This window comes from Macrobrachium nipponense, chromosome 19 (genome assembly GCF_015104395.2).
Source record: "Macrobrachium nipponense isolate FS-2020 chromosome 19, ASM1510439v2, whole genome shotgun sequence".
In the NCBI taxonomy this organism is placed as follows: Eukaryota; Metazoa; Arthropoda; class Malacostraca; order Decapoda; family Palaemonidae; genus Macrobrachium; species Macrobrachium nipponense.
Genome location: NC_061088.1, coordinates 52814244 through 52828682, shown reverse-complemented (window position 1 = coordinate 52828682; position 14439 = coordinate 52814244). Strand labels below are relative to the sequence as shown.

The following is a 14439-nucleotide window of genomic DNA, read 5'->3' as shown; positions in this document are numbered from 1 at the left end:
TATAAGATTTTATCAATTCACAAAAAATAGCATCAAAATTTACAGAAAAAAAGCAATCAACAGGCAAGGCACAAAACATTAATAACAATCCTGTGTATATACCACTAAATAATTTTCGATAAAATTTCTACAAGAAAAGCATTCCTACACAATCTTGTACAGTACCATATAAAATTAATAAAATATATATATAAAAGCTGAAACCCTAAAAATAAACTTCCAGAAGACCTTTTAGATCAAGCTCTTAAATAAAATAGATTTACAACTTAATATTTTCAAGAAATCACAATATTACAAATACTAACCCATCTTAATTCTCTACCAGTAATACTGGTTAGGAAAAATCAAATTTGAACCAAAAATACTGCAACTACACTTTAAGTTCAGTTGGTTAGTTCAATAGAAAATTAAATTTGCAATCAATAACATCAATCTACAAATCACTACATGAGTTTCTCAATAGTTATTATGACAAAGAACAAACAGGAATACAGATTCTTATAACTACATAATAACCTTTAATAGAGTGTAAGTCTACATCAATCTATTTCTTGTACTCACTCTTAGCATGTCATCATCAAAATCTTCTAAAGATGCAAACTGCAGCTCTGCAGGATATGCAGATCGCATATGTGGAGGATAAAGAGAATTTCGCCGCTGCAGTTCTGAAAGTCTTTTTCTTTGGGCATCATCCATTGAATTGCAGCGACCAAACTGATGAAGTATTGAATAAATAAATTAATGTATAACAATTACAGAATTTATCTAACAGCTAAAATCATATTAATTAACTTAACATCCTTTTCGTATGGTAAGGAAAATTACTAATTTAGTTTGATTACTATAAATAGTTTTATGATGGCCTCAAGCACTTTTAACCTAATTAAGTACCATGTTTCCCAGCATAACCAATACTCTAACCTTAAGGACACACCCAAATTTCAATTTTGAGAATGTTGAGCTCTTTACTTTGTGATTTTGTTAAAATACATTTTTGACGATTAAAATAAAATGCTTAATACACCAGAGAAAGTCACAACAAATAAGCTGTTCAATGTACACAAAAAAATTCCATAAAAACTACAGCCATTTTAAATGCTTTTAATAGAAAGTAAGAGACAGTTCACAAAAAATTTAGAAAACATAAAAATAAAGTATAACACTCATGGAGTTCATAGCTTTGTTTTGTTTGTGCTCCAAGCACACTCAATGTCTCAATGTACTGAAGTAACATCACTACAACTAGTACAACATACTGAATCAGGGAAGGCGCAATAATCTTGCAGGCACGCCCAACATAATTAGTTAATTCACCGTAGAACGTCAAGGGATAATACATAAGTGTGCGAGCAGGACAAAGGAAAAATGAGGTTTTGTTGTGGACAGGAGAGAGACCTTCTTTATATTTATCACTGTGCTAACACACACTATTCTGGCCAAGACCAACTACAGTAACCTTTAACTTATTCTGTTTAATAAAACTGAGGGACCGTCAGATAACAGCAAAAGCCAGATAGGATGGAGGGGAGGGGGTAAAGCAAAGGCCAGATAAGGAGAGAGAGAGAGAGAGAGAGAGAGAGAGAGAGAGAGACGAGAGGAAGAGGGGGAAAGGGATAGAGAAGGAGAGCGGAGAGAGAGAGAGAGAGAGGAGAGGGCGAGAGAGAGGAGAGAGAGAGAGAGAGAGATGTCATCACCATAGCCTTCCTCACCCAAATTTGTCAATACCACATAACTGTATAAACTCATGTCGGTGTTGCTACTCCACCAATCTGGTTGCTCTTAGCAGGAAAAAGGGATCAGGGATCAGTTGTGAATGTGAAAGATCTCTATTAAATTACAACTTATGAAAAAGTGACAAAGGAGAGACCATATGTCAATGGTCTAAGTCATAATTGCTAACATAGGAAACAGAACCTACCACCACGAATGACTCTGTGGTAAAGAAAAAACAAAAGAATGTTTGTTTGAATGAATACTTGATTTTTTTTCTTTATATTATTACTAGGTTGATTGGGTTATGCAATTTTTAAACTAATTTTTAGGATTCAGTTTTTTATTCAATATATTTATGTTGTTCTTGTGGGTGGGGGATTTTTGTGATTATTGGTCGTCTTTCTTTTTCATTGCAGTATGGTGGTAGATGGGAATGAGTTAGTGCTGAGGCTCCCCTTCACCTATACTTAACTTTTTATTAACCCACTTGCGAATCTGACCTGCTGTTGGTTGCTAATTGGGAAAGACTTTGCTGGAGTGCAATTTGGAACAGGAGTCGAACCTCAAGCAACAAAAGTACTTGAGCAAGCAGACAGCTGCGTTGAGGGAAGTCAATGATTCCATGCTACACATCTATGGGCAGCTGGAAATATCAGTTCAGGAACTAGAAAGAACAACCATAGGCTCTCTGCGGAAGGAGATGCTGACAAGAGGAAAATCAAAAGTTTAGGTAGGTGGTCGCGGTAATGTCAAGTTAGGGATTAGTGGATAAGATTAGATTTAGTTGCACACTGTAAGATTAGTGTTAAAAAATTAGGTTAAGTAGAATCAGAGTTTTATTTAAGAATCCTTTCAAATCTGTTCCAATTAGTATCCTGCTCCATTTGTGTAACTTGTAAAGCCGCCACATATTTTGGCACCCAACGTGGGAAACAATTAAAGTAGGTAGGGTACACAATTGGAGATTATGGCATAGGGAGCAGGTTTGGAGGTGTTGGGTTAGGTGAAGGTTTGAACCAGAAGATGGATAGGCTAATGTTCCAAGTAATTAATATTCAGAAACAGTTATTTGCAAGAATGGAGGCATTGGATAGGAAATAGGAAAATGTGTGAGATGGCAAAGAAACTGGCTGAAGTGGCTAAGACTGAGCCAGGTGTTAGGCAGGGAAGTGATGATACTGAGACTAAAGGTGCAAAGGAGAAAATCCCTAAGACGGGGAAAGCGTAAGGACGGTATGAGTGATGTGTATGAAGGTCAAGGTCCAATTCTGGAGTACAGTGGGGTAGCTAAAAAGGGAGTTTAGAGGAAAAAAGAAAAGGAAATGAGATTTTCTCTATTTTAGTCAGGGGGAGTGTGGTAGAGAAAAAAAAAGTAGGTTTGTTTGAATGAATGCTTATTTTTTTCTTTATATTATTACTAGGTTGATTAGGTTAGGCAATTTTGAAGCTAGTTTTTAGGGTCTCACAAACTTTATCTTTCATAACCTTCCACCTATTTTCTATTGGGTTAAGGTCAGGTGAGTTGCCTGGCCAGTCTAACAGTGAAACACTGTTGTCAGCTAACCACTTTTTAACATTTTTACCCCTGTGAGGTGGAGCCCCATCCTGCATAAAAGTATGACATGCATGTTCATTAAAGAATCAATCATGCGGTCTTTCAAAATATTCAGGTAATTAGCACTGTTCACAGTTTCATCTTTTGGCATGAGATGGAGTTCACCTCGACCACCTGCACCACTAAATGCTCCCCACACCATGACACTGGGGGGATGTTTAACAGTTTTCACGGTGAATTTTGGGTGGTACCGGGACACAGTCTTGGGGCGACGAACAACTATGGACATGGCTCTGAAAAATCTGAAGGTTGATTCATCGGAAACATGACCCCTCTCCACTGCTCAATTGTCCAGGCACGATATTTCTTGAAAAAAGCTTTGTGTTTCTTCTTCATATCGTCATTCAACATGAGTTTCTTAGCTGCACGGCAGCAGGGAAGGCCAAGGTTCTTCTGAAGGCGGTATTGGGTTGCACAAACAGCAAATGATTGAAAGAGATCCTTGTTTTTTTCCAGTTCCTTGAATTTTTCCTTCTCTTCTTGCTTGGCACTAAATTCATTGAATGGATGATTGTCATACCTTCTTAGACGGCATGGCAACAAGGATTTAGGGAGCACTTGCTCAGAAAGGCACTTCTTAAAGTTTTTTATGACTTGATCAAGTCATAAAAAACTTCAATAGGACAGTGAAAAATATCCTTAAAGATGAAACAGAACTACTAGGCAAATTGTCAGTCAAATCTCCTTCGCTACCTTACTTGTACAGATTAGTCAAAACGCACAAAGAAAATAACGCTATGCAGCCTATTATCAGTACTGTTGGTTCAATTTCATATAAACTTTCGAAATATATCACTAAGATCTTGTCCCCATTACTTGGAACCATCTCCGATTCTCATATATATAATTCTCTAGATTTAGTTGATAAATTAAACATAATTGCTCTTTGCCCTACTGATAGATTCGTTAGTTTTGATGTATGTTCTCTTTTTACTAAAGTCTTTATAGACTATTTTAGAATATCTTAGTAATGAACTAACTCAGCATGAATTACCTCTACCTATAAGTCACATTATTTCACTCACGAGTTTGTGCATTTGTGATTGTTAGTTTATATTCAATGGTGAATTTTATCAACAAATATTTGGCATGGCAATGGGAAATCCTTTATCACCACTACTCTCAAACTTGTACATGGAATTCTTTGAAAAACGCTACTTACCTAATATCATTTATATTCCTGATAAGTGGTATCATTATGTTGATATTTTAGCTGTTCTGCCTGTCGGTATTGATGTAAATGATTTACTCTCTAAATTAAATAACCAGGTACCATTGATTAAGTTTACTCTAGAATTAGAAAAAGACAATTGCCTCCCTTTCTTAGATGTTTTGATACAAAGAAAACCATTTCAATGTAAATTCAGTATTTATAGGAAACCGACCAACAACTTAACTTATGTTCATTCCTTCTCAGGCCACCATCATAACATAAAAATATCATTTTTTCTTCCATGTTTTTACAAGCATTGTGCATTGTCAGTTCACAATATTTGGATTAAGAAATTGAATACATAAGAAAATTAGGGAAAGATTTATGCTATCCTTCACATATATTAGATATTTGTTATAATAAGCCCACAAAAAGTTTTAGTGTAAGTAATACGCAGAAAGAAAATTCTAAGAGCATTCTCAGTTTGCCTTATTTTAACGGATTTGAAACCATTAAATCATTGTTAAAAGCTTTTAATGTCAACCTTGTTTTTTCCTATAATAACACACTAAAAGGAATGTTAATAAAAAATGGCCCCAGAAAAAGCATCAACATAATATATAAAATTCCATGTATGGATTGTCCCTCATTTTATCTCGGACAGTCTAGCAAGGGCCTAGAAGTAAGGCTAAGCCAGCATAAATATTCTGTAAAAACTGGGCAAACATCTAATGCAATATTCATTCATTTAAGTGAAAACAACCACCGAATAAATTGGGTTAGTAGTTCAGTAATTGCAAGGTCAAGAGATGTCTTATCACGAAATCTTTTAGAATCTGCATTTAATACAACTTACTTTTCATTGTAATTTCAATGTTAGTCGTGGCCTTTTTCATTTAGACCCTTGCATTTGTAACATGTTTAAGAATGACCTCAAAGATATAATTACAGACTTAAATAAAAATTAGTTGCCTTAGAGTTATCTTCGTTGTAATGTATGTCTAACATGTATTGTGAATATGATTTTGTTTACCAAAGTTCTGAACAGCTGTCACCTATAATCCTTTAATTGTCATGTCCTTGTATCTGAGATAATTGTCTTAAACTTTTAATTGCACCCATTGTTTATGCTTGTTTAGGGAGGTTACTCATCTTCCAGGTGTGTCGTATTCTAGGTACTAATCTCTTTATAGTCCCTATCTGTCAGTTATACGAATCTTCTTGTATTGTCTTTTTCCTCATGTATGTCAGTTCATCTGCTTAGTAAAGGACGTTTAAACGTCGAAAGGTCTCGCGGATACTCCGTCGTTTATTTTCCTTCGTGGCATATATCTTTATTTATGGATTCATCACGTTCCTAACTTTCGTGATTCAGTTATACACATATATATATATATAATATATCCCTAACTAAACGGGTGGAAACATACTGGGTTAAAACCCTTTGGGGGTGGTCACTATCTAGGCAAGATTGTGACTTTTTCCTGTGATGTTTTTCAACTGGATTCATCTACATTTACCTGGTCAACCTCATGTATAGAGAAATCCAACGACCTGTTAGGATGAATGATGTTGATTTATACAAAGATTTTGACTCAGTAAGTTGAAATATTCTTTGCCCTGAATCGTCCTATCTATGTTCGGTGGGGTACTTGGTTTCTGTCAAAAATGCAAAAGCTGGATCCTTAAGCATTAGATGTATTGAGGGCAGGCGCATTTTCAACTAAACAAAGTAAGAACTCTCATTCAAGATCACCAATTGACATCACACTAGAGCAGACTGTGAACCATGATGCTGCCTCATCATCAACAGGCATTACACATTTGGAAATTCAGACGATGGTGTGTTACACTTACACAAAGAAGTCTTGTCGTTTCTGAACTAAAACCAATTAATTGCATCGTACCAGGAGAGGCTCCAATGAAGCAGATGACTCCACATCAAACCAGGTGTGATAACAGGGACATGAAAGCATTTCATGATACTGTGGAGATAACATGCAACCCATTTGACATTACTAATTCAAGACACCAATTAGTCAATCTGACAACTGGAAAAATTACAAACCAGGCAACCACAGACTATTTGATTAGAACGCTAACTCATGGGGCAACATTGAAGAAACAGCTTCTTGCTGAATGTAGAGAATGCAATGTAAGAATGCTGAAAAGGATCAAGCAGGTTCAGGTACAGAATTTTGCAGCTGAAAATCTCAGACCAAAGACCACCAAGGAGAAAAATGCCTGTTCAGCTGTTGAAGGTGTCCGAGATGCATTGTTTACCTGCTGACAAGAAAAAATTTAGGTCTTCAAAACATCCGGAAATTTCCAATAACAGAAGTCCTGCTTTCATTGGCCCATGCAGATGGCTCATCAACAAAAACTGAAAGTCAATCTTACAAGTACAAGAATTGATATTTTCCATTACATTTCTAATAACGAATAATGAGTAACAAAAAAAAAAATGTAGTAATACCTGCTAATTACTCGACACTTCTCAAATCTTTCACCACCTGTGTTTGTTTTAATTTGGTAGTCTTGTTATTGAAGTATAGAGCCAGTGCAAATGAATATATCAGCCTAGAGAGGGACACTTTGAGCTTTTTGTCCCACCAAATTATCAGCTGAAAGTTTCTGTCATTTGTGTTTTTCAACAATACAGTACCTAATCTTTAATTTACTGTCCCCAACCCCCTAAAACCCTTGTCTAGGGCAGTGGTTCTCAAGCAGATTATTCCAGGGGCCACATTGGCAGCCACGAAATGTTGCTGGTGACTGCACTAATTACAATCAATATAAAATGGGGCAATAAGGTCTCATCCTCCATAAATGGCTTAATTATAGGCATCTACAAGAAATGTCCAATTACAAGTAATCTAAAAAATGAAAAAATGCAGTCAATAAAATTTATATTAATCTTTTAGGTATGATTTAAAAATAATTCTTGTGCAAGCAATCAGTTCGTTATTCATTATTAAAGTAACAGTCCTGATATTCATATTTAAGTTAACAGTTTTGAAAAAAGGGAATTCTTGTACTGTCCTCTCCTCCAGAGCAAGCCTAAAAGCTGCTTCAAGATTCATACCAATCAGCTTCTTGCGATATTTATTTTTAATGAAGTGCAGTACGCTAAATGACCTCTCACAATTAACTGTTGTTGGAAATATTGAAAACAAAAGAATGACAATAGTGGTAATCTCTTTAAATAGATTCAAATTATGTAACTTACACCAGAACTTCTCATTTGTTGTGGTCTTTTCATCAAAAAATCTTTTACGCTTTTCATCATTGCGTAACTCTAACACTGAAAATTTTACATTCTGCCAGTTAATAGATGAAAAACCAGGAAAAGACGATAATCTCATTGGCATTAATTTGAAATCATTAGCCTTCATTTCTTGAACGATGACTAAATTTCCCTTGGTGGCCGCATTAACTCTGCCCGGTGACCGCACTTGAGAACCACTGGTCTAGGGTCTATGGGAGGCATAAACATCTGTCATTGTTAGTGCTGTGTACCCAAACACCTGACCGATATAAAAATTCCGTTTTTTCTAGTCCTCTCAAAACACGAATAACCGTGAAATTCCCCCCCATAGTTCCCACGGCTACTACTATCAGGCTGAAGCTTGGCATTAGTACATTTCTTTCAAAAGGACTGTTGAGCCAGTAGTTCACAAGCAATTATATTTATTCCTCTTTTCACTTTAATACATCAAGCTAGCTCCCAGACTCCTTTGATGTCATGTGCTCTAGCCTACACAGACTCTATGACAGAACTATAAGGTGAGGAGTATGCCTGTTTAATCACCTCACACAGCCAGAATGAAATGATGTTCTTGGACACTTCCCTTCTGGACCAGCCCGTACTAACAAAAAGTCTACGACTCCTAGGCCTTAGGTGACAAGTCCTCTTTAGATAGCAGTGCAGAGCTCTGACGGGACAAAGCAAAAACTCCTGCGGATAGCTGCCCTCAAATTCATTCAGGGAGGGAATTGAAAACGAGGCAAATTTGTCATCATGCACCAAGGGATTTTGAGTCTTAGCTATGAATTCTGGGACAAATTCAAAGGCCACAAATTCCCAACCCCTGATGAGTTTAACGCCATAACTAAGGCCATGAAGCCCTCCAACTCTCTTTGAGGAATCCAAAGCCAACAGAACAACTGCCTTTAGAGGTCAAGATCCCAGTTGGATGATCGACATAATGGCTTGAATGGAGCTTGAGTGATACTCAGGACCAAAGTAAGAGGTTTGAGTTCTACTGGTGAACATGATTGTTTGAAACTCCTGAACAACATTGAGATTTCCCAGAATAAAGAGGTGTCCACGCCCTTCAGCTGCAGGACCAACCCCAAGGAAGTCCTGTAGCCACTGACAGCCAGATGGAAAGACCATTTTCATTTCTAAGAAAGATTAGAAAATCTGCTATTTGCTAAACAGCAGTTCCAAGTGGAGAGAAACCTTGCTGATGACACCAATCACAGTAGACAGCCCACTTGGCCTGGTAAACTGATGATGAAGACCTCCTGAGATAGCTGGATATCTGGCCCAATGCTTTGCAAGAAAAGCCTCTTGCTCACTGGAGATACTTGACAGTCTCCAGCTGTGAAGCGATAGGGACCTACCGGCTGGTGGAACCTTTCCACATGAGGCTGGCCAAGAAGGTTGTGGCATGGGGGAATATCTCTCAGAACCACTGACAGAAGAGACACAAAGTCTGGAGCCACTCTGCCTGTGGCCACAGAAGCACCATCAAGGTCATCCTGAGATGCCTCTAACTCATTACTCTGGTCAGAACCTGACAGATCAGGTAGAATGGAGGGAAGGCGTACACCTCGAGATTGTCCAAAGGAAGCTGTATAGAGCATTCTCCACCAGAGCAAGCGAATCCGGGAACACCGAAAAGACCTCCAGCTTCCTGTTGAAGCGAGTGACAAAAAGGTCTAGCAAGGGTCTTCCCCAAGGTGAAACAGCCTGTCTGCAACGTCCTGATGCAGAGACCACTAAATACCTAGGACTTGACTTCAACGACTTAGCTTGTCAGCCACCACATTCCTCCTACCTGGAATGTACCAGGGCATGAGCTCCACCTAGCTGTCGGTCACCCACTGGTGCATCGCAACTATCAACGAGTGGAGCTGGCAGAAAGGAGTCGTCTTCTCCAACAAACAATTCTGGGACCATGAATAGAAGACCTCTAGCTTCAGTGAAAGAGAAGAGGTCTAACATAGGCTTCTCCATGTACAGGCAGTCCCCAGTTATCGGCAGGGGTTCCGATAAGCAAATAGTACCACCATTAACCGAAACTAGGTGAATTATGGCATTTATGCCGCCAATTTTCGGTTAATGGCGCCTCTGTTAGGTATGTTATGGTGCCATAACTCGATTATCAGCACCTTATGGCGCCGATAACCGAAACTTGGCACGTTATGGCGCCATACATCACCAGTCCAGCCCCATAAAACTGGATCGCCATTAACCGAGTCCACTGATAACCGGGGACTGCCTGTAGACAACGGATAATAGGATAACCCAAGGGGATGTCCCATGACAAAATGCTCAGCACAGATACATTCTAAATATCCTACTGTTAACTTGTGCATTGTCAAAGTAATGGCAATGCAGACGGGAAAGAAGTCCTTGAGCTGCCCAGGACGTCCTATGAGGTGATCCCTTATGACAACATACGATCAGTATGCTAATCATTGGAGGAGACATCCTATGATGATAGGACACGCCCATCATCCCTTAACTAAGGAACCACCATGGAGAGTTTCCTGTGCAAAGTTGGGTCTTAACTACTTCAGAGATAAGAACACCAGGACGAATTAAAGTACTGATCTGGTTACTTGGATAAAAAGGTAGGTTAAGCTAGGAATCAAACCCTACCCAATCCCAAATTCTTGATATGGGAAAATCAAGGAGGAAGAATATGCTCTGGGAATTTGAAGAGTAAGCCCAAAAGACAAAAGCTCAAACCAGCTAGGATAGGCTAAGAACTCCAACATTTAAGCTAGGATAAGATGGAGAGAGAGTTTTGAACACTCTAGGCCAGGCCTAAGACCCAACCACTAAGTCAGTAGGGGAAGGTTCGAACTAGCTCACTCATTGTATAGGCTAGGCTAGCTTAGGCTAAGAACTTACCCACTTAGGCTCGCTATGCAAGAATTCAACCACTTAGGCAAAGCTAAGATGGAAAGGAAGTTTGAATTAAGCAAGATATGCTAGGCTAGGTTAAGAACTTAACCACTTACAACGATAAGAACTTCACTACTTAGGCAGTCAAGGTAGTTTTGAACTAGCTCGGCTATGAAATCAACCACCCACTAGGCTAAGGACTCAACCACTTAGGCTTGGCTAAGTTCATTAACCCCTTCAGCACTGGGACGTACACATGTACGTCTTTTACGGTACAGTAATAAAAGACCGGGACGTACGCGTGTACGTCTTTCATCCCTCCTCGAAAAGCAAAGCGTTTTCTTTAGCTTGGATGGTTTCCAGACACAGTATTGTGTACGAGAGAGGTGCTGAAGCTCCACCCACAATTCATTCTAACCAATGAGCGTCCGATGGACGTCGTGACGTCATTTTCATATGGGATATTAGGAGGGGTACTGGCCAACATATACCAGTGCGCCTCAGGCTATTATCTGAGAAGGATGATTACGATTTTGTCCGTAAACCATGTAGATTTGAATTCCAAATCTTTTTCCCCTTTTGATTGCAGTTATTTTATGTTTTTTTTTTTTCAGTATCATGTCAGATGATAGTGTTTCAGAGTCAGGGTCTGAGTACCTGCCAAATCTATCAGATGATGATTATAGTGATAATTTTTTAGAGGTTGACAGTGACAACGAGTGTTTGGAAGACATTGAACCTCTTGTCGATGAAGGCTGGCAGTTCATAACTGATCCATCTTGTGACTTGCGCCCAGACCCACCCCCCCCTGATTCACGGAGGGTGGCAATGGGATTCCTGCTTATACACCAGATTTCATCTGCTTACGTGATGCATTTTTTTTCCTTTTTTGTGGTGATGTAATTGACAAATTGTGTGAATGGATGAATGCTCGGGCAGAGTAGTACTTTCATTCAACAGGAAAGCGTAAGGTGAAAGGACTTCTATGGAGGCCTGTTACTTGTGATGAGATGTGTTTTTTATAGCTTGCAGATGATAATGGGGGTGAATAAACTGCCCCATATGTATATACGTATTGGTCACGAGATGCTGTTGCTTTTTTTATCATTATTATTATTATTATTACTATTATTACAGTTTTATTATTATTATTATTATTACCAGCTGCCTAAACATTCATTGATGTATATGCTGTTTCTGTATGAAACCTAGGAATAACTGTTTCAGTAAGAAAACTAGTACTGCTATTACCACTACTACTATTTTACTACTACTTTACTACTTTTTCTGCTACTTTATTTCTATTACTTTACTGCTATTTCTACTACTTTATAACAGTTCCTACTTCTGCAATTACTTTTTCTACTAAATATTCCTATTTTTTCCGATATTCTTACTATATTTTTTGTAATTTTTTGACAATGGGGTAAAAAATATTCATTGATATCCATACACACAATGTTTTCACATAAGAATATGAAGGAAAAATATGAATAACATAAAATTTAGTGGGAGCAAGTAATGATGGATACTCGCGGTCGACAGGGGGTCTCATGCGGTATGCAAGCATTAGCAGCAATGTAGCAGGCCAGTGGCGAAGGGGTTAAAGCAGGTCCAACTAGCTAGTGTATGCTAGGCTAAGAATTGAACCACTCAGGCTAGGATAAGGTGGTCAAGGTAGTTTCAAACTAATCAGGCTAGGCTAAGATGGTTAAGGAATGTTCGACTAGCTAGGTTAGGCCAGGCTAAGAACTCAACTACTTGCTAGGCTAAGGACTCAACTACTTAGGCTAGGCTATGATGGTTAAAGCAGGATTGACTAGCTAGGCTAGGTCTAGCTAAGAACTCAACCACTTGGTAGGCTATGCCAGGCTAAGAATGCAACCACTTGCCAGGCTAAGAGCCTAACCACTTAGGCTAGGTTGTCAGAAAGGCCAGCAGTTCCTTATCCTTCCTTCGCCTTGAATCCTTTTTGGTCTAAGACTCAAGTACCTAACCAGATAATAGGTCTGAATCCCAAGAATGAGACAGGTTAAATATTCTCATAGGAACAATTGATTAAATGAATACATTGACTTTCTCTAGAGGATGTCCATCAGTCTTTTGCTATGGACAAAAGGCATTGCACAGACACTCCGAATTACTGTTGGGGGGTCATCTCTTCTACTCCAAGAATGCTCTCGAATGATGGAATAAGATCCTGAATTCACCTTTTAACAAGGAAGGAGCTGGAACTTGGCCGTGCAACGAACCATGTACATGGACATGCAATGAACCACATACATGGACGCTCGATGAATTACATATATGGACGCTCAATGAATCATACATGAACGTGGGATGAATCACACACATGGATGTACGATGAATCACTTACATGGACATGTGACGAATCATGTACATGGATGTACGATGAACCACGTACACGGACAAACAATGAATCACGTACGTACGTGATGTGCAATGACCACATGTACACAGTAGTGTCATGTAGAATGATCCATGAGTGAACGTCAGGGAGAAGACCACTCTTGCCTAGTATTCTCTTGAACCCTTACTCTGAAAGTTGGACAACAAAAGTAGGACCTCCATCACATACACAGATGTGCGACGAATCACATACACGGTCACATGTAGAATGATCCACATGAGAACGTCAGGGAGAAGATCACTCTTTGCCTAGAGGTCTCTCAACCCCTAAATCTGGAAGGCGAACAACAAAACTAGGACCTCCACCATATACACAGATGTGTGACGCAACACTTACACAGCCGTGTTCACCTTTGACCCCTAAATTGGAGCCTTCTCATCATGCAACAAACTTGAACAGGCTGAGGAGACAAAGAACCAGCCTGAGAACTCGGATGCAAGGGAAGATCAACATGGACTGGAACGTGTCCACGTACTTGAAGGATGAGTCATGTTCATGCTGATAAGATGGTGAAATACCTCTCTCACTCTCGGAAGAAGCAACAAAGTCCCAAATCCTCCAATATCTGACTCGAGAAAGAGGGGGAGGGGAGATGGCGATGGAGCCTGTGCCCTATGACTCTTCTTACTTGGAGCCAGGACACCTCCTACTAAACATAAGAGTCCAGCCAATCAACTATTTCTTGAAAGAACACCTCCAATGGGTAGCCACACAACTGTGATGACGTTATGGACGAGTCTTGGAATGACGTCACGGCAACTGGAGGAGGGAGAGACGTCACTGAAGCCGACGTCACAGGTGGAGAAGTGCTGAGAATGATGTCACGGCATTCAGACTGGTAGCCCAAGTCAAAGGCCTCACTGACGGCGAAGATTGTCAAAAGGTCTTCCTTCATCTCCAGATGGACTCTCCAGGACATGTCGGTACACATGAAGAATAGTGAAACTTTACCAAGAAAATCCATCACCATTAGAAGCAGATGACATATCGCCCTTAACTTGAACGCAGCGGTGATCGAAACTATGCCATCACAAACAGCCATTACATCACAGGCCTATCTGTGACGTGACACCGCAGACTACTCTTCCAGAGAAAGAGAATACAATGTGCGTAAGAACAGAAAAAACATTCAAACAAGGCCATTCTACAATTTTATTTCATATGACAAAAAGGAGTACAAAGTCGAACATCATTGGATGAAAAACATCAGAGGGAGACAGTATCCACAATCAGAAAAGCCATTCATAAGGTTGGTATTCCCACATGACGAATCAGTAACATCAGGTGGTAAGAAGGGGGCTTTGACAGCACCAACGAGCATACCCACATTGGTGAAGTGGTATCTCTGTCAGAGGGAAGAGAAGTTGAGAAGCTCCCAAGTTCCG

The 14439-nt window shown here is 39.3% G+C and overlaps 1 protein-coding gene across 3 annotated transcripts in view; it reads right to left on the bottom strand.

Moving 5' to 3' along the window:
- Positions 1 to 14439, bottom strand: part of LOC135216961 (golgin subfamily A member 4-like) — a 275501-nt gene that overhangs the window by 41900 nt on the left and 219162 nt on the right. For all 3 annotated transcript variants that reach the window (XM_064252500.1, XM_064252489.1, XM_064252492.1), the window contains exon 24: positions 562 to 714. In XM_064252500.1, coding sequence (XP_064108570.1) covers positions 562 to 714 — 153 coding nt within the window. The remainder of the gene's footprint in view (positions 1 to 561; positions 715 to 14439) is intronic.